Raw genomic sequence first — 19,760 nt, forward strand, 5'->3', positions numbered from 1 at the left:
CCTGGATGAGTGCGATCCAACACTGAAGAAACTCAGACTAAAAAAAAATTACTTTAAAAGCCTACTATTTAAATGGTTAGAGATTTCAGAGCGCTGAGATTCAGATGGCTCTGGGTGTCCTACTTCATGAATCACAAAAGGCTGGTATGCAGATACAGTTCGTAATTATGAAAGCTAATAAATGTTATTGTTTATTGTGAAGGGAATTGAATATAACAGTAGAGAGATTATGCTACGGTTGTACAAGACACAAGTGAGACCACATTAATGAGGTGGAATTCTTCCAGTTTGGAACTATGTGCGGTCATGGGTGACTGTGGTTGTGTCTGTCCAGAATTTTGGGATCCTGAACAAGATTTAGCATTTGCATCCTCATTAATTATGCACAAATGGGTTCTCTTCCAAGTCACCTGGCAACAGCTTTGTCCACCTGCTGTTAGTTGGTAGGTTCAAATGTCCCACTACTATATATAAACACCAGTCCAGCACAATCATATCATATTCTACAGCCCACATGTCTTCTCCAGACCGTGCAGGACACCAGCAATCCAGACGTAAAAGGCTAGCAGCCTCAGAATAAATCTGATGCGGAGATGCCGATATTGGACTGGGATAGGCACAGTAAGAAATCTCACAACACCAGTTTAAAGTCCAACAGATTTATTTGGTAGCACGTGCTTTTGAGTGCTGCACTATTTTGACCAAGATTCTGAGCGATGTTGATAGGTTAAATGTGAGGAGTACGCTTCCTGTTTTGGGACGATCGAGAAATAGGGGTCACTTTAAATATAATAGATTTCCTATTTAAAACAGATGAGAAGAAAGTTTGTTCTCTCAGAGGGTAGTGTTTGTTAGAACTCTGTTCCTCAAAAGGCAGTCAAAGCAGGGCCTTGAATATGTTCCATGCAAAAATATGAGGGTTTTTGATAAAATAAGGAGCTGAAAGTTCAGGAGTAGGTGGGAGGTTACGGTCTGATCAATCTTGATCCTGTTAAATGGCAGAGCGGGCTCAAAGGGCTGACTGGTCTACTCTTGTTCCTAATTTGTATATAGCTTACTAAGATCTGTTTCAGGTAGTACAGAATCACCATGGTAAGTTCCAGATTAATTTAGGAAAAACTGAGAAACAAGCAACATATGCTGCAAAAGGATAAGATTGACATATGTCTTTAATATCAAATATTGTTCAGGTAATATATTTGTAAAATATTTTCAATATTTATTACTGTTTTTGTCTTTTTCAAAGGAAAAACATTTTAGCTTCCGGCAATCAACAACACAATGAGATTCTAATATCTATTGGCCCTGACTTTAAGAGCCATATAATGTTAACAGGATTCAGTCTACTGGAAATGCAAAAAATATTCAAGCATATATGCATATCAGTAAAGAACATCATATTGGATAGACATGCATTTAATACTACAGACAAAAAAATTTGGTGAATCTATTCAGTCCTAAAGATAAAGTCACCATAGTCCCAGATGACCATAGGCTGCCCTCCCCTTTAATTTAACCTGAGTAATTTAACCTGAGGATTACCACATGTCAGGCAAGAGGCAAGGTTGAGAAGGCAAGGCCTTCATGAATAACCTCAGCCAGTACAGGAATTGAACCTGAGCTGTTAGCATCACTCTGAATCAAAAACAAGCTGTCCAACCAACTGAGATAAACTGACTCCCCAAAACATGACTGAAAATCCTAGCAAAAAAAAACTCACCAAGATTGTGAGAGATTGCACTGAGTATGAGGTCCGAGATTTCCATTGCGGTTGACTAAACCAATTTCGACCCAGCTCCTGCACCTCTATACTCACTCTGTCCCTCCAAGAACAATGACAGAGTCCCTCTTGTTCTCAGTTTTCATCCCACCTTCTTCTTCATTAAAAAGATTATCCTCTGCAATTTCTACTACATCATACTGCAACATGATGCCACCACCAAGCACATCTTCCCTCGCACACCCTCTGTTCTGCAGGTTGTAAGTAGGATGGTCAGTATCCAACTGGATTTGAAAATTGGTTTAAAGAAAGAAAGCAAATTTTGGTAGATAGTTGTTTTTGGATGCGAGGGTGGCAGACAGTGATGTTCCCCAAGGGTTGGTGCTACGAGCATTGTTGTTTTTTGCTATATATAAATGGCTTGGATCTTGGAATATGGAGTAGAATTACAAAATTTTCTGATGATGCCAACCTTGGAGGAATGGCAAACAGTGAGTGCAGATTGGGTGGTGATATGGACACTGAAATAACATTGGTAAAAAAGGGATCATCTGGCTGGAGCATAGCAGTTCTTCCCGGCAGTTACATAGCATGCAAGAGCTGCTCAGAATATTCAATAAACCTTAATTGCAACTCAGTTCTTCTAGATTGTCTGAAGAGTTGGCAGAATGGACAGGGACCTTGCTGCATCAACCCACTTATGTTTGAAACATCATGTGCAATTGGACAACATTTGTGGAAGAATCACAGAATTCTACGTACAGAAGGAGGCCATTCAGCCCATCAAGTCTACAGTGACCACATTCCCACCCAGGCCCTATCCCCATAGCCCCATGCATTTATCCTAGCCATGCCCCCTGACACTAAGGGGCAATTTAGCATTATCAATCCATCTAACCTGCACATCTTTGAACTGTGGGAGGAAACTGGAGCACCTGAAGGAAATCCACACAGACAAGGGAGAATGTGCAAACTCTACACAAGTGACCCAAGCCAAGAATCAAACCTGGATCCCTGGCGCTGTAAGGCAGCAGTGCTAATCTATCAGACAAATCCAAGATGGTACAGATATACACTTCATTTTAAACTTAGCAGGTCCTGAGACCAGCAGAAATTTGAAACTTTTTGCAATCGGAGGGAGGAGGATCCGGAATATTGTGGTAAAGTCACCAGAGTCCCAGATGACCATAGGCTGCCCTCCCCTTTAATTTAACCTGAGGGTCATCAAATGTCAGGCAAGGGGCAAAGTTGAGAAGGCAAGGCCTTCATGAATAATCTCAGCCAGTACAGGAATTGAACCTGAGCTGTTAGCATCACTGAATCACAAACCAGCTGTCCAACCAAATGAGCTAAACCGACTCCCCAAAACATGACTCTGAAAAAATGTGCGTTTGGCACCCTCACCAAAAAGATCGCGAGAGCTTGCACTGATATGTGGGCCTGAGATTTCCATTGCGGTTGACTAAACCAAGTCCAACCCAGCTCCTGCACCTCTACATTCACCATGTCCCTCCAAGAACAATGACAGACTCCCTCTTGTTTTCAGTTTTCATCCCACCTTCTTCATTCAAAGGATCATCCTCTGCAATTTCTGCCAACTCCAGCATGATGCCACCACCAAGCACATCTTTCCTCGCACACCCCCTGTTCTGCAGATTGTAAAGAGGACAGATTAATTGAGTGGGCAGAAAATTGGCAAATGGAATTCAATGCGAGAAATATGAGATTGTTTAGAAGAATGAGAAAGGGGATTATTATTTAAATGGAGAAAGGCAACAGAAAACTGGAAAAAAAGGGACTTGGGTGTCCTAGTTAATGAAACCTAGAAAGCTATCATACAGGTGCAGAAGCGAATAGGGAAGGCAAATGGAATGTTGGCTTTTATTTCAAAGTGGCTGGGATATAGATGATGTTGCTGCAACTATACAAGGTAATAGTGAAGCCACATTTAAAATAGTGTACAGTTTTAGTCCTCTTATTTAAGGAAAGATATGTTATTATTGGAGGCAATACAAAGGAGCTTTACTAGAATGATCCCAGATATGGAGGTGTTGCTATACAAGGAAAGATTAAACAGGTTGGCTTTGTATTTTTTGGAGACTGGAAGAATGAGAGATGAAATGATTGAAACAGGGTAAATGTTGGGAGAATGTACCCTGCAGCCACTGGGCACACTGCAAGGACACCTGATGCCATTCACACTGACGGTACCAACCTGGGAGCATTTCCAGCACAGCCAACTGGCACAATAATATACTTAGGGTGCATGAGTAAGCCAAACACAAGATGTGGCCAAACGGGCCATCTAAAATGGCATTTTGTAAAGCACTCTGGGACAGTTGGGCAAGAATCTAAAATGACAGGCTGCAATTTAAAGACAGAAACAAACAGGCTGCAACCCTGATAAGTAAATAAACAGGATATGAGTCATCTCCAGGATGAAAGAGACTTTCTGGTCACACTGGGTTGTGTACCAGACATAAGGGCACTGGGACCCCTTATTTAGGAGGGAGGTATGTGACCTATGTGCCTCCAGCACCTACAGACATGGCCGTTGGGTACACAACCAGAGATCAGTGTGGTAACACCTGATTGGACTCTTAGTGATCAAAGCGATCAAGTCCTGAAAAATTGATTGGCAATGGCCAAAAAGGGGTGTGAAACCAAACAGGGTACAAAGGGTGCTGTGCAACCAGGAATCAATCTCTCTCTCTGACCTCATGAACAAGCTACAACAATGGTGACCACCGCCAGCACGAGGAGAGCCACCACACCCGAGAAGGAAGGAAGAAAGACCAGAGCTAGAGTGTCAGACCAGACCAAAGGACCAAACTACACAGACGACCAACGAGACCAACGCACAGACAAAGGCCAATATCTGCTTGGGTACTTGCCAGTCATGCAAAGTTAAGTCTCGGACTTGAATTCTAGTATTTTCTGTAAGATAACTTATTGTTGGTTGGGTGGGTGATTATTGATTGTGTGGGTTTAAATAAATATTGGTTGTACTAACAAAACGTCTACTCATAGTTATTTGTCCACCGTATAAGGGTTAAAACAGACTGTGCGGCAGGCAACAAAGGTTCTAGGACTATTTCATGAACGTGTATACAACTGACCTCCATTTCTGTAAATAAAAGGTAAAAAGAGGGGTGGGCTAAGTATCAGCTGCAACAGCCCAATCAGAGTTTTGCACAGTTTAAACAATTGTGTGTTGTTACTTGCTATATCTTGTAAATAATTTGCATCCAATGACTGTTCTCATAGACTGTTAGACCTCAGTATTACCAGTTTTCCAACTTAAATGGGGACAATGTGGATGCTGGGATGAACAGATATAAAAGGAGTCACATGTCAGGCGCACTCCCTGGAGCACAGGCAGACATGATGTGGAGATGCCAGCATTGGACTGGGATAAACACAATAAGAAATCTCACAACACCAGGTTAAAGTCCAACTGGTTTATTTGGTAGCAAATGCCACTCACCTGACGAAGGGGCAGAGCTCTGAAAGCTAGTGACATTTGCTATCAAATAAACCTGTTGGACTTTAACCCGGTGTTGTGAGACTTCTTATAGGCAGACACACAGCATGCTCAGTGTACTCAATAATCTTTTATTGTTCTATTCAACCCAGTACTTCTACATGGTGTCAGGAGATAGCAGAATGGCACAGGGACTTTATTGCATTGATCCATTTGTGTTCATCGAAAACATCATGGACAACTGAACAAAATATGAGAAAGAATGGCGCATCATTGCAACCCACTACTTCTACAGTGAGGACGATATGAGTCACTTGCAACAGGATATAGATGGGCTTGTAGAATGGGCAGACATGTGATAGTTGGATTTCAATACAAAGGTGTGCAAGTGATACATATTAGCAGAAGGGATAGGGACAGGCAATACAAAGTCAGTGGCACAATTCTAAAGTGTGTTGAGGAACATAGGGAGCTGGGAATGTAGATGCCTAAATCTTTGAGGATGCAAGTACAGATACAAAGTCAGTTAGCAAAGCATATGGATCCTAAGGTTCATAGAGAGAAATTTTGAGTACAAAAGCAGGCAAGTTATGCTGAGCATTTGAAAAGCTTTGGTTAGACTCCAACTACAATACTTTAGGAAGGATGTGAGGGTCATTGAGAGGGTGAAGAGTAAGTTTACCAGAATAGTTTCAGAGATGAAGAGGTTTTAGTTACACAGTTATGCAGGGATTCTTCTCCAAACAATGGAGATTCAGGGAAGATTTGTTAGAGATGTACACAGACTTTGAGAAGGTAGACAAGGAAAAACTCTGTTGGTACAAGGATACAAATTTAGGATTTTGAAGTTAAGAGGGAATGTGAGGAAGAATTATTTTATGCAGTGAATGGTGACCTAGGACTCATTGTGGTCGAAGCAGAAGTAATCAATGAAGTGAAAAAAAGTTGGATAGGCATCTGAAGGAAATAAACTTGTAGGACTACGAGGATCGAAGTGGGACTGGTTGAATTGTTCTGCAGGGAACAGCATGGACTCAGCGGGCTGAATGGCTTCCCTCTGTGGTGTAAATGACTCTGTGACTCAAAGAAAATTATAGCCAGATATTACTGTGAATAATGTTATTAGAAGAACGTTTAAACTTGTCCATATGTTTTCTTTTCAAAATGTGAATGAAGGTGCTATAAATGTATATATTTACTCTGAAAAGGTTAGCAGCCCTAACAAAATTGCAAAGAGAAGGATTTAGTGGCAGCATGTTGTGCTTGCAAACTATCAATCTACACTTTCCTTGCTCAAATCAGATATTCCAGATTGCTGTGAAAATGTCAACTCTGAGCTTCAGTTTGGTTCTATTTGTTCACATGGTGCAAAAAAAGTTTAATTTTTGTTTTAACATAACTAACTCACTGAATGTGATGTTGCAGTTTGTGCACTCTTTGATTTTCTCAAATCTTGATATGAACCATTTTGAACAACTTAGTGGATGTTAAAAGCAGACATAACAAAAGGGGAAAATCATTTATTGTAAACAAGCAGTGCTACAATTTGTACCTCTTTAAGCTCACATACAAGAGATACAGTTAAATCCCCTTTGCCATACATTGAAATGATAGTGATACATGCCAAAACAATATTTTCATACTCACACATTTCACAATGGAATTTTTTTGTATATGTTTAAAACAAAAACTCATGGAGATATTTGTATAAAGTAATCACAATTTTGAAGTGTTTTCTTGTGGGTCCACTATATTTTTGTAGGATGGCTCATTTTGAAAGAAACCATGAGATAGAAATGATTCCATGTACAGTAGCTGCACCATATTATAAATGCTATATATTGTAAACAGTGTTGACTTGAAATCAACAAAGTGTGGAGACATAAGTTCAAGTACTATGGAATCAGTTCCATTTATCTTTTTGTGTAGCTTATGCATTAAAATGCACCCACTAATGTCACCATTTTAGGAGTTGAAACAACAGGTGATTCTTAGTTTCATCTGTTAAGAAAACTATGGTGTGCTGTGTTAATATACAGTCACATTCTGCAATATCTCTTTAAACAGAATGTACTCTAAATCTGTATGTGTTTACATTTTAAATATCTGATTTTTGTAGGTGCTAATGTTAATGACTTAAAAATGTCACGGTAACAATGAACTGTTTGTAACAATGGAAAAGTGCTCTGAGTTCCATGAAGGGAAAAAGAGTTTTCAGAATTGGGGAATAAATAAGTGATGACAGTTCATCACAGGCCACTGTTGTATGTTCATTCTTGCTTAACCTGCTTACCAATTTTGTGATTGTTTTTGTTAACCACATATAAAAAAAGCTTTGAAATTCTGCCTTCTGACTGAGATAAATGCCTTGCTGATAAAGTTCCAAAATGTCCAGTTTGATGCTGTTTGATCGTAAACATAGCTTGTCCCACAGGCCTTTATTGCAAGTTTCAGCTAGTATTCTATGCATGTAACAAAGTTATTTCTGTGAATTTTTATGCAGATTTTGCAATATATGGCTTGCACATTATGAATACTGCTCATGGCCTTTTAACTCAGTGGAACAATGTAATCCAAATTGTCACAGAATAAATACAAAACTAGAAAGTTTTCCACCATCTGAGCAGTTGTTTGAGCAATATATTAATACTTTTCAAATTGGATTTAAAAACGAGGTAAAATGCAGATCCTTACCAATAATATATTTTTAAAACATAATATATTCAATTTTGAGTTCCTCTGAATGTTATGATGCATGAATGCTGTAAAAACAGGTGCTGCATTTATTACATTCTGTTAAAAAAATCCTTTAATTTAAAGAAGCACATTCATCATCCCAATGGAATTAGAAATGTGATGTTTAAAATTTTGCTCAAGTGGCCAGGGAGCTCTTTAGCAACACATTTGAGCCCAGTCCTGTCCTCACGTACTTTTTAAAACAAGTCAAGAACAGAAACTCTGGCTGATTTTCATCTCTGTAACCCTGGGATCTTGTGACTAATTGTAATGTCTTGCAGGCATCCAAGCTAAGATAAACTAACTCAATACTGTTGTTTGAACACTGTTCAGGCAAGACAATGGTTTTATTTGCAATTACCACTGGTACCATAATTTAGCTGCTCATTGCACCACTTTGTTTTGGTTCAATCCAACTTTAGTGCTTCAAAAAATCTGCTGATGGTAGGAGAGAAAATTTCAATGGATGTCATTGGAGGCAAAAATCCCAATGTGTACCTCTCACCTACACAAATGTAATCATTTTCCACAAGAGCAATAATAATATGTTGTAATTGTTTTCAAAGGTTAGAATCCAGTACTCAAAGAGTAAACATAAGCATCTGGGTACAGAGTGGCCAGAATTCTCTGACCTCGCCTGTAACTAGCATTCTCCGGTCCCATTGCTGTGAATGGAGTTTTGGCTAAACAGCAAATTCTCTGTTTTCACTGGCAGCGGAGGGGCATGTGAAACCAGAGAATTATGGCCGGTAATTTTTTTTTTGGTAGATTTTTTGCCTTGGCAATTTTCTCCCTGATTTATATGTATGGTTGACTCCTTTATGAGGTATGGTTCCGTAGTACCTTGTCTAAGTGAGGCTTAGTAATGAGTGTTGGCAGGCTATTTGGCTATGAATAGAGGTGGGAATCAAGCAGAACCTGATCCTGTCCTCACTCTACTTGTGCAGACATGGAGGAATTGGTTCATCGTAATCAAGAACAGGAATGCTGGCCAATTTTTCCATCACTAAACCAGCAGTCCAGTTGCTTACTATAATTCATACAAACTAATTCAGTACCAAAAATTTAATTTGAGACCTTCCAGGACTACATGGCTAAGGTACTCCCTGGTTAAGGTACTCCCTGGATAAATTCACTGAAAACATCAAAGAGCTTTAGAGTTCTTGCAGTGCCCATTTGTGGTTTCTGTAAGTGACCATTAAGAGTATAGTTTTTTTTGTAATGCTTTAGAGGAATTGGTTATTTCTCTACTCCTCAATTAGTTACAAATTTAGGAGGGAGAATTTACAGTAAAATAATTATTTGGATTGAATGCAGTTTAAATTCTCTTCCAATATGCTGGATTTTCATTTACTAAACGTTACGGCACTTGTCAGATGTTTGACAGAATAAAAAGTAATGTAATTACTTTGCAATCTGGATTAAATTGCATGGGTGGGATGCTTGTTTGGAAAGCCAGTGCAGACTTGATGGAGCAAATGGCCTCTTCTGTATGGATTGTATGGTAACTATAGTAGAACCCACAGCACAAAGTTGCTGACAATTTAACACAAATTGGTATTAAACTTGAAGCCTTACACACAGAGGATGGGAAGTGAAAAGCTTCCCTTTCTGGTGCTGCCAAAAGTTTGCTTTTAATATTGGGATTAATAAAGATTGTTTGATCAGAGGGAAAGGATCTTTTCCCTGAATATCATCCTTTACTTAACCTGGGAGTGCCTCAAATCTGTAACCAATCCTGGAAAAGCTCCAAATTGGTCCTGGGTTTCTAAGTTGGTAAAACATCCACTCCAGTCTCCAACACTGATACATATCACTGAGGAAAGTACAAAATTTCACTAGAAATACATAAAATGGGTAAGAGATTGTATAGAACAAAGTTCCTAATGTAGTCATGTACAAGATCAATATCATATATTGCTAAAGAAAATACTAACCTGGCATACCGTTGCAGTCTATTGGTGTACTAACATACTGAACTACAGTGACAAGATTCACATTACCAGCTGTGATACTTCACATTGTGAGTTGTTTACCTTGCATGTAGGTGTGGAGCAAAGCCCTAGTGCTTTTTAACCAGAGAAAAGAAACCGGAGAATGAAAATATCCCTTTACAAATAGCTGAACAACAGCTATGTTTAAAGCTAAGGAGCAAATCTTTTGAACAACTCGGAACACAGTAAAAGAATAGGTAGGAAAATCTTATAGAAATGGTGCTAAAATATAAAATCTACATTTTAATAGTAAAGTTGTATTTTACTTTCTCTCATTGAATCTTTAAAACAATTCCTAAGCACTAGCTTGCTACAACCTTTTTCAGCACATTTTTAAAGATGCATTTGGAGTGGCAACAAGAATATCACTTTATCAATAAAACATGAACTGTCTCTCCAATTGTAAATTTGACTGAGTAAGAATAGTGATGAAAAGTGATAGCCCAGCTTCGGCAGGCATCCTGCATATGCTGCCAGTAGAAACTGCCTTGATTTAAACTTACAGTTTTCCATCTTATATTTTTTGCTCCTTTACACATTTGCACCCCTTGCTAAAGTACAAAACATAAACAAATAAAACATGTCATGATCATTTACTGACTACACTTATAAACAGGATACAGAAAGAAAATACACATTATAAGTAACTATATACTAGAATACTGTTTAAACAGAACATCAACTTCAACATTTTTGAACAACTGGTTTTAAACTGCACTATATTTATTTTTCTATCAATAGTTTCATGATTTACTATTCATCTACCAAAATCCAGCTAGATACATATAACAATAAAATACTATTTTAGATTTTAGAAAGTTGAAAATCTAAAAGGTGGACAATAGCACCATTAAGAGTTAAAAGCCCTTAAAATCCCATAAAATGAGTGTCTAAAAAGTACACTAGAAAACTGTGAAGTATAAACTTCACACTACAGTAATAAAACTACAGCTAAAAGTAGGAATTTTGTTTTTCTTTCATATAAAAGACAAGATTACAAAAGCTAAAACAACTATGGTAGGTTTGTTTGCTACCTACCCTGTCCTGAGTTGTGACTGTGAATAATGGCCACAGTATTAGAAATGTACAGCATGCAACCTTCACAATAATGCCAAATTTCTTGTATCACAGTATACTAATATGTTAAAACTAGTCCGATTTTATTTTCCCACTGATAATTCTCTAAGAAAGCACCTTTATATTCTTGAAAGGCATAGATTGGACTGTGTTATTCACAGGCAAAGTAATCTTTCAGTGGTGCAAATAGGTGGCGAATGACAGGCACACTCCATGATCTTCCAAGAAGTTTTTGTCGGGCTCCTCGTCCCATATTTGACACATCCGTGTAATGCACTGGAAAGCCAAAAATCCTGCAGGGAGAGAATCAAACAGCCTTAAAACATTTTGTAGAAAGCACATCATTACAACTAAAATTTATTTGCATTTTTTTCCAGGACATTTATTTTACAGAAATAAATATGGAATAAAAAGATTACTCAGTTTATCAAAACTGCTCTATTAGTTCAACAAACTACTTAACCTTGTCCTCGTAAATCTACCTATCAACGATGGTAGATCTCTCCATGACAATATTGGTAGGGATGACCACTGGACAGTCCTTGTGGAGACAAAGTCCCACCTTCGCATTTGAGTTGCATGATCACCATGCTAAATGAAAGAGATTTCAAACAGCACCAACAACTCAAAACTGAGCACCCATGAGGCACAGTGTAGCATCAGAAGCTGGGAAATCTGTGGGGAGTAACTCACCTCCTGACTCCCCAAAGCTTGTCTACCATCTCCAAGGCATAAGTCAAGAGTATGATGGAATACTCTTCACTTGCCTGGCTGAGTGCAGCTCCAGAAACGCTCAAGAAGTTTGACACCATCCAAGACAAAGCAACCTGTTTGGCATCACTTTAAACATTCACTCCTCCACCACTTATGCTAATTGGCAGCAGTGTGTACAATCTACAAAATGTACTATAGCAACTCGTTAAGGCTCCTTTGACATCATGTTCCAAACCTGTGACCTCTACCACCTAGAAAGACAAGGGCAATAGATGCATGGGAACACCATCATTTGCAAGTTCCCCTCCAATTCACTTTCCTGACTTGGAACCATACTGGCACTCATTCCCTGTTGTTGGGTCAAAATTCTGGAACTTCCTTCCTCACAGAACTGAGTGTACCTTCAACACCTGGACTGCAGTGGTTCAAGAAGACAGCCCTCTCAAGGGCAATGAGAGATGGACAATAAGTGTTGGCCTAGCCAGCAATGCCCACATTTCGTGAATAAATTAAAAGATTTCTATCCAGCATGCCACGTTATTTTCTATCCCATGGGTGTTTAATTTTCTGGTCAGTCTTTCATGTGGAATCTTCTCAACTGCCATGTTAAAATTGATGCAACTACATCAGATGCACTACACTCATTGACCCTTCTTGTTATGCCCTTAAAAAAGAATCAGGCTAATTAATAAGGCATGAACATCCCTTAAAATATATAAACTGACTGCCCTTGATTAATCTCTAAATGATAATTTATACGGTCTCAGAATTTTTTCCAATAATTTGCCAACAATCTCAATTCAGTCCTGGAATTATATCAGGATATTCCTTCCTCCCTTTTTAAACAATGGTAGAACATCAGCATCTCTTCAGTCCCCCGACACCATGTCCATTTGCAGAGATTATTGGAAAATCATGGTGAGAACCTTTACTATTTGTTCCCTTGCTTACAGCTGCCTGGAATATATTTCATTTGGGCCTTGTTATTTATCTATTTTTCAAAGTTGCCAAATCCCTCAATATTCCCTTTCTTACTATGTTTAGAACATCCAATATTTCACATTCCTGCACCTTAACTATCTTGTCCCTTTCTTCTGTGAGGTTAGATATTGCAAGATATTTATTAAAACCACACCTACATCTTCCACCTCCACACAAGCTATTTTTGTGGTCTCTAATTGGTCTTACTCTTTCCTGAGTTACTCTCTTGATTTTTAAGTATTGATAAAGCATAGTTGTAAGGATAGAAGGGCAGGGATGGAGGGACTAAATTCATGAGTTCTACCTTTTTTCTTTGAAAGAAGATGTTTGTTCTGAACATTTAGCTCTGTCTTGAATGCCTCACCCTGCTCTGATGTCGTCAGGTCCACTTTTGCCAAATCACATCTCAGCTGAGGCAAATTAGCCTTCTCCCAGTTTCAAATTTTTACTCTTGATCTGTCTTTATCGTTTTCCACTACAATGTTAAATCAAATGGAATTATGATCACTAACAGTAAAATGTTATTCTACTGACACCCCTTCCCCCTACACACAGAATTCAGAACTATCTTGCTGGGCATGGTACAAACCAGCTAAAAAGGTCCTCTTGATCATCTTTTAATAATTCTGTGCCTTTTACACTGTATTATCCCAGGTAATCTTGGGGGCGTCATTATCCCAGATAATAAAGTCTTCAGTTATTACTGCCTCTTTGTTCCTGCTCTGTTATCTCCTTCTTGACTGGCTGGAATCAATAATTTAGTCCAAGCAGTGTGATTGTCCCTCTTTTGTTCCTCAGTTCAATCAACATGGCTTAATGTGATGCTCCTTCCAGTATATCATCCCTTCTCACAACTGTGATTGTTTCCTTAGCCGATATTATAATCCTCCCCCCTCCATTTAACCCCCTCTTAATCCCATCTGAAAACCATATAACCAGGACTGTTGAGGTCACATTCCTGCTCCTTCTTAAACCACGTTTCAGTCTTTCTATGCCCTCAGTTCATCTGCCTTATTCACTAGACTCCTAACATTGAATACTTACCCCCGATCACTGAACAACTCTTTTATCTAATTTTCTAGCCTTTCTTTTCTCAACTTTCTGTACTCTTATTAATTTTCTGTCTTCTATTACCTTCTCTTCCTTTTGAATCTATACTCAGGTTCCCACCCCTAGTGCCTTAGTTACGGAAGTGACCGAGCTTCAAAACTGCCATTTGCCAGAGCTTTCCTTGATTGTGACAGTTTCACTCTGTTGCCTGGATTGCTGGTCAAAGACAAGGCTGTCAAGAAATAAAACAGTTTCCTGTCTGAACCATAAGTAATTGATCACACTTACACAAAGATTCTAGATTTAGACTCACTTGTTTGTAATCCTGGTGGAAGATTTCAAGGGATATTTAGTATTCAAGGGGAAAGGTTCAATTAAAAAGTAATAAAGAAATTCTGGCTCTAAATCTTTCTGAAGAATAACTGTCTATACAATGATAGCCTACTCACAGAACACATTATGATTAGGAATTATTAGGTAGTGTAGATTGCAAATAAAATAATTTACTTGTAGTCTCAATTTATAACTCTTTGACATGGAACTTAAAAGTTAATAGAACTGTTTTATTATTTTGAAAATAGGATTAAATTTATTCAAAAAATATGCTAGCATTCTCTAGTTTGGACATTTAGGGCTGAATTTTATAGCTGATTTTGAAATACCCCTCCCAGGACCAAAAGTAGGAGTTCTGCTGGAACTCGGCAGGATCAGGGGTGGTCAGGCTTGGTCGCTGTACAAGCCTGCTGCTAAGAGCTGCTGACTCAGAAGGCCTGAAGCTCAAAAGGCCAGTGTTGAGCTAGCAGTTCCAGGGAAAGGGCACCTCAATGACAGCATGCTCTTGAAGACAGATGAGTTGGGTTGGAGGGTGCAGGGCCAATCATGGAAGAGTTGGGGAGTTAAGGTCATTGGGCATGGAGTGCCCATAAAGGAGGATTACCCAGGTGGCCAGCTCCCCCAACTCGGGTTAAATGCCCATGCAGGGGTTATCACTTAAGTGAATCAGTTAGGCTCCTGGCAAGTGACTGATCTGTTAGCTTTCCTGCCGATGGCAAAGTAACATGGCAACAGGGAACATCAGGTACTGCCGCCACCCCCCCCCAACCAAAACCAATAGCTTCCCTCCTCCTAGTCCGCTCCTAAAGGACCCAGGAAATTCAGGCCTAAACTTTCTTTGTATCGACAGGACTTGTGAAATATTTTTTTTCTTTTTAACCATAGAATAGAATCCCTACAGTGCAGAAGGGGGCCATCTGACCCATCAAGTCTGCACCGACTCTCCGTAAGAGCAACTTACTCCATACCCACTCCATCTCCGTAATTCCATCGTTACTTCTTTGTTTATTTATTATTGTCACAAGTAGGCTTACATTAACATTGCAGTTCAGTTACTGTGAAAATCCCCGAGGTGCCACACTCTGGCACCTGTTTGGGTACACCGAATTTAGCATGGTCAATATGCCTAACCAGCACGTCTTTCGGAATATGGGAGAAAACCAGAGTGCCCGGAGGAATCCCATGCAGACACAGGGTGAACATGCAAACTCCACACAGACAGTGATCCAAGCCGGGCATTGAACCTGCGTCCCTGGTGCTGTGAGGCTGTACAAACCACTGTGCTGCAGTGCTGCCTTATATCCCCTAACTTACACATCATGGGAGACGAAGGGGAAATTTAGCATGGCCAAACAACCTAACTTGCACATCTATGAACTATAGGATGAAACCAGAGCACCTGGAGGAAACCCATGCAGATATAGGGAGAACGTGTGAACCCCACACAGTCACCCAAGGTTGGAATTGAACCCAGATCCCTTGCACTTTGAGGCAGCAATGCTTGCCACTGTGCAGTTTTATACATATTAAGTATTACTGCAATAATCAATACTTTGATTGCAGTGTATCCATTCTATAAATGTTATAATATAGCTCTGGGTAATGGTGCAACTCGTGCATCATTCAATCATAATTTTAGATTTTCTTGAGGACAGACATATGATGACCTACAGGCTTTATTAATAGAATATAAAATAACTTTGTTAGAATTCAAACACTGAATAAAAAGTTTTATAACTGTATTTTGAATAGGCTATGCAAGTAAATTTCATGTAGGATTTTCATGATGAGTTAAGGAAAGCAGGTAAGGAATCTTTCAAGGCACAGGAATGTTAATCACTTAAGACAAACTAGTATGCTGAAAAGTGCCTTGAATTGGTTTGCTGAACAGGTGGGCTGGGAATCACTTAGGCTGAATGGGCAGAGCAGAAAGACCGGCGGGACGTCCTAGACATAGGCAGGCTTTTAGCTGTGGACTGTTGAAGCAAACAGATAGGTCAACAGAGACTTGGTTCGGAAGCACCTGAAGTTGTAAGTAAACCACTTCAGCTGAGGGGATTAACATTTTACAATGCTGTCCACACTCTGGAGTTAATTCTAGTCTGTTTCAACTTGCCACGGTCATTCGTAAACCATTTTCACCTACATTTTCTTCACCTGTGTCTTTCTTATCAGCTATTTCGACATTTCCCACTGCACATGCCAACAGTAGCTGTGATAGTATAGTTAGCAATAACAATATGGAATTGAAAAAAAGCAATAGCTGGTGAGAAAACTGCATTAAGAAGTTAGGTTTGCAGGAAAGGGTCAGGAATGTAAGGGGGAGGATTTGGTTACAGCTCCAGGCAGATTGACTGCGGGCAGACCTGCAGAGGCCTCCATAAAAGACAAAATAATATTGAACAGGCCAGAAATAACTTGAGGCAGATCAGAGCAGACTAGCAAACTTTCAGAATAGACCAGGAGTAACTCTGGATGGGGTTAAAACAGCCCAGACAATGAGGAATTGGCAGAAGATTTAAGACACATTTGGAATGACACCAGGATGGACCAGTTGGGACGAATGGTATATCTGTGTCCCAAAGATTATATGCAAGGTGTATGCTACCTGTCAGTTCAGTAATGATAGGCATCATAAAGAAATTATGTGCTTTGACTGCTCAGTTTAAAATATTGCTGTTCGTTTGCTTTCAGTAGTTACTCATCAAATCAAAAAGCTTTTGGTATATTTACATTTAGTCAATCAGAGATCTGTTCAGTTTTTCTCCAAGTTTTGTTGATGGGCAAGTGGGTCTTGGAATTTATTGATGCAGTGTCCCACTTTGCAGGTGTAGCAAGATAATGAAAGCATTCAATTTGGCATATGCAGCCCGCATTTTGGGCTGAAAGTACACTACCAGGCATATATTATAGGTTTTGAAAGAAGCATTCAGCACCTGCACCTTTCCACAGATGCTGCCAAACCTGCTGAGTTTTTCCAGCACTTTTTTATTTCAGATCTCCAACATTCACATATTTTACTTTGATTTTGCTTTACAATGAATGCAGTTGGTGTTGGGGCAGCAGCGTTCAGGGAAAGAAAGTCTGCGTACAGCCTAACTAGTTGTTCTGACAGGGATCTAAGAGATGCTATCAGTGATTCAGTGGTCTGAAATTCATCTGGTATCTACTGGTAAGCTATCTAGGGAAGTCAAGAATATATTTGCATCTTGGTGGCCTGATCTAAATGAGTCCCAGAGCCCAATACCAAGTGGACCTTGGGATTATCTGTTTCACCTTGAGATTGTTTCCTGTGCTCTGTTGGCATTAGCCAGTTTCTAAACTGCAATACCTTGACTTCTGACATACCCAAGTGTGACACATTCAGGTATTCTACTTGCTTCAACCAGTGCCATATAATAAGAAAAACACTAGCCTAAACCTTTAAATATGGATTGAGTGCATTAAATTCAAAATGAACTGAAATTACATTTCTTAGTTGGACCGGCAAAAATCACAAAACAAGACTTTATGTTACAAATCTTAAATCAACAAAGCATTCCAACTCAAACATAAAGTAATCTCTACTTAATACGGAAATAGAACGTGACCATGAGAGCCAGTCATGCACAAAGTGAAAAATCATCAATTTAATCTAGCCATTCTTGCACCCTTTACAACAACTATCCAACACTCATTAATGTAAACGTACACCGAATATGTTGCACATGAACACTAAAGTCAGCTGACTTTACTCATAAAATTCTACATGACATTACTTCACAAATGAGCAATGAAGCCTATCAAATATAACATTTGCATACATCTTCCACAGATAAAGATCAAAGATGCCCTGAAAAATCACCATGACCTGAATTTTATGCTCTGCCTACAGGTGTTGTGGTGCAGAGAGAAGGTCCATGAAACTGCATGGATAGGAGGGTTCCCTCTGCCCCAACCCAGAAGCAACTTTATGCTAGGCAGGCAGAGTCTCGGATGGGAAGACCACCATTGCCCCTGCTAAGGTCTTATGTTAGCCAAGAGACCCTTCAAAAAAACTTTCAAAAGCCAGTGGGCCCAGATAATTGTGGTACTCAATGCCAGGAGTCAGGACATGTGAACATGGTGCAGTGCTGCAAAAATGTCAATGATCTCATATGAGTGATCAAGGTTAGTGAATGCATCTTCAATTGCTGTATCCCATCAACTAGGCAGATTCATTCTCATTGCAGCAGTCGCTTATCGCTTATTTACCATCGGTCCTTAAGAATCAACAATGCCAGGGGCCCAGGTTTGATTCCCAGCTTGGGTCATGGTCTGTGAAGAGTCTGCATGTTTTTCCTGTGTCTGCGTGAGTTTTCTCCTGGTGCATCGGTTTCCTTCCACAGTCCGAAAAACGTGCTAGCTAGGTGCATTGGCTATGCTAAATTCTTCCTCAGTGTGCCCGAACAGGTGCCGGAGAGTGGCGACTATGGGATTTTCACAGTAACTTCATTGCGCTGTTAATGTAAGCCTACTTTTGACACTAATAAATAAACTTTAAACTATGCCTCATATTAATTGCTTCAGTGGTGCAAGACTCTCATAAATAATTTTTGGGTTTGCACACATTGTCAGCTATTCAGTCATGACAGCCTCATCACCCCCAAAATGCATGACCATGCACCGCATGTACTAACACATTTCCCTCTCTTGTCATACATGATAGCACACAGCCAGAGACAGCAGGAGCTAACCAGCAGGGAAATGATGTGGCTGCATGTCCTTACCCTCATGAAGGAGATGGTACTTACCATCATTGGAGTGCCCATTGCTGAGGCCAACAAGAGAATTGGAATCCTGAACTGAAGCTAATGGTATCCCCATACCTAATCTTCCTCACATCCCACTTTTCCATCATTCTACAATCTATTCTGATTTAGAAACTTGGTGTCTGAGCCTGCATCTCTTACTTTGCTCTGCTATCTTGTGTCTTTCTCCTTTCAGATAAAACTGCCACCTGGTCAAGCAATGGTGGAAAAGCAAGAAGACAATGATGTTGAAGAAATACAATCACTCAGAATATAATCACTCAATATGATACTTGCAGTCATTCAGAGATGTTGACACTGCGCAACTTACAAGAACAATTTAGAGGTACACTATGTACATGCTGAGATACCAGGAACAAGTTGCCAGCAGGAAGCAAGGCTAGCACCATTCCCACAGGGTGAGATTGCACATGAATTCTGTTACCGTGGACTCAGATAAGCAATTTGCTAGGGCAGGCTACAGATGAAGGCTGAATGGTATGTACACAGAAATCATCAGTGCATAGGCACTTACATTCAAAGTCAATATGGAGAAGTCTGGCATCAACTTTACATAGGGCTTTGTGCAGAGCTTGGAGCTCTTCCTTTCCACTTTACTGTTTCCCTCTGCTGCTGGCCATGACATTGCCCACTTGACCACAATGCAGAAATAAAAGCCACCATAAATAAACAATCCAAATCAGATGGTGGCCAAATCCATTAGTACACCTGTCAAATCAACCATAATGCAGAGTCTGATGACTGATGTCTCAGCCTCCATTTCAGCATAATCAACATCTGGGTGCTGCAGTAGAAGTTCATCCATTTGCCACACAAGCTCAGCTTGCTGCAATCATGGTTGTGGATATGTGTTCAAAGGGACTAGCAAGAGGGTACAGCAA

General features: G+C 39.7%; 1 protein-coding gene across 6 annotated transcripts in view; it reads right to left on the bottom strand.

The window, feature by feature from the left end:
* Positions 1–7,415: 7,415 nt before the first annotated feature.
* The window catches only part of dnmt3bb.1 (DNA (cytosine-5-)-methyltransferase 3 beta, duplicate b.1), a 245,309-nt gene continuing 232,964 nt past the window's right edge, over positions 7,416–19,760 (bottom strand). For all 6 annotated transcript variants that reach the window (XM_080204810.1, XM_080204812.1, XM_080204806.1 and 3 more), the window contains one exon: positions 7,416–11,304. In XM_080204810.1, the coding sequence (XP_080060936.1) occupies positions 11,163–11,304 (142 nt within the window). In that variant the 3' untranslated portion in view covers positions 7,416–11,162. The remainder of the gene's footprint in view (positions 11,305–19,760) is intronic.

Source organism: Carcharhinus amblyrhynchos, chromosome 16 (genome assembly GCF_965287045.1).
Source record: "Carcharhinus amblyrhynchos chromosome 16, sCarAmb.v2.hapA, whole genome shotgun sequence".
NCBI classification, from domain to species: Eukaryota; Metazoa; Chordata; class Chondrichthyes; order Carcharhiniformes; family Carcharhinidae; genus Carcharhinus; species Carcharhinus amblyrhynchos.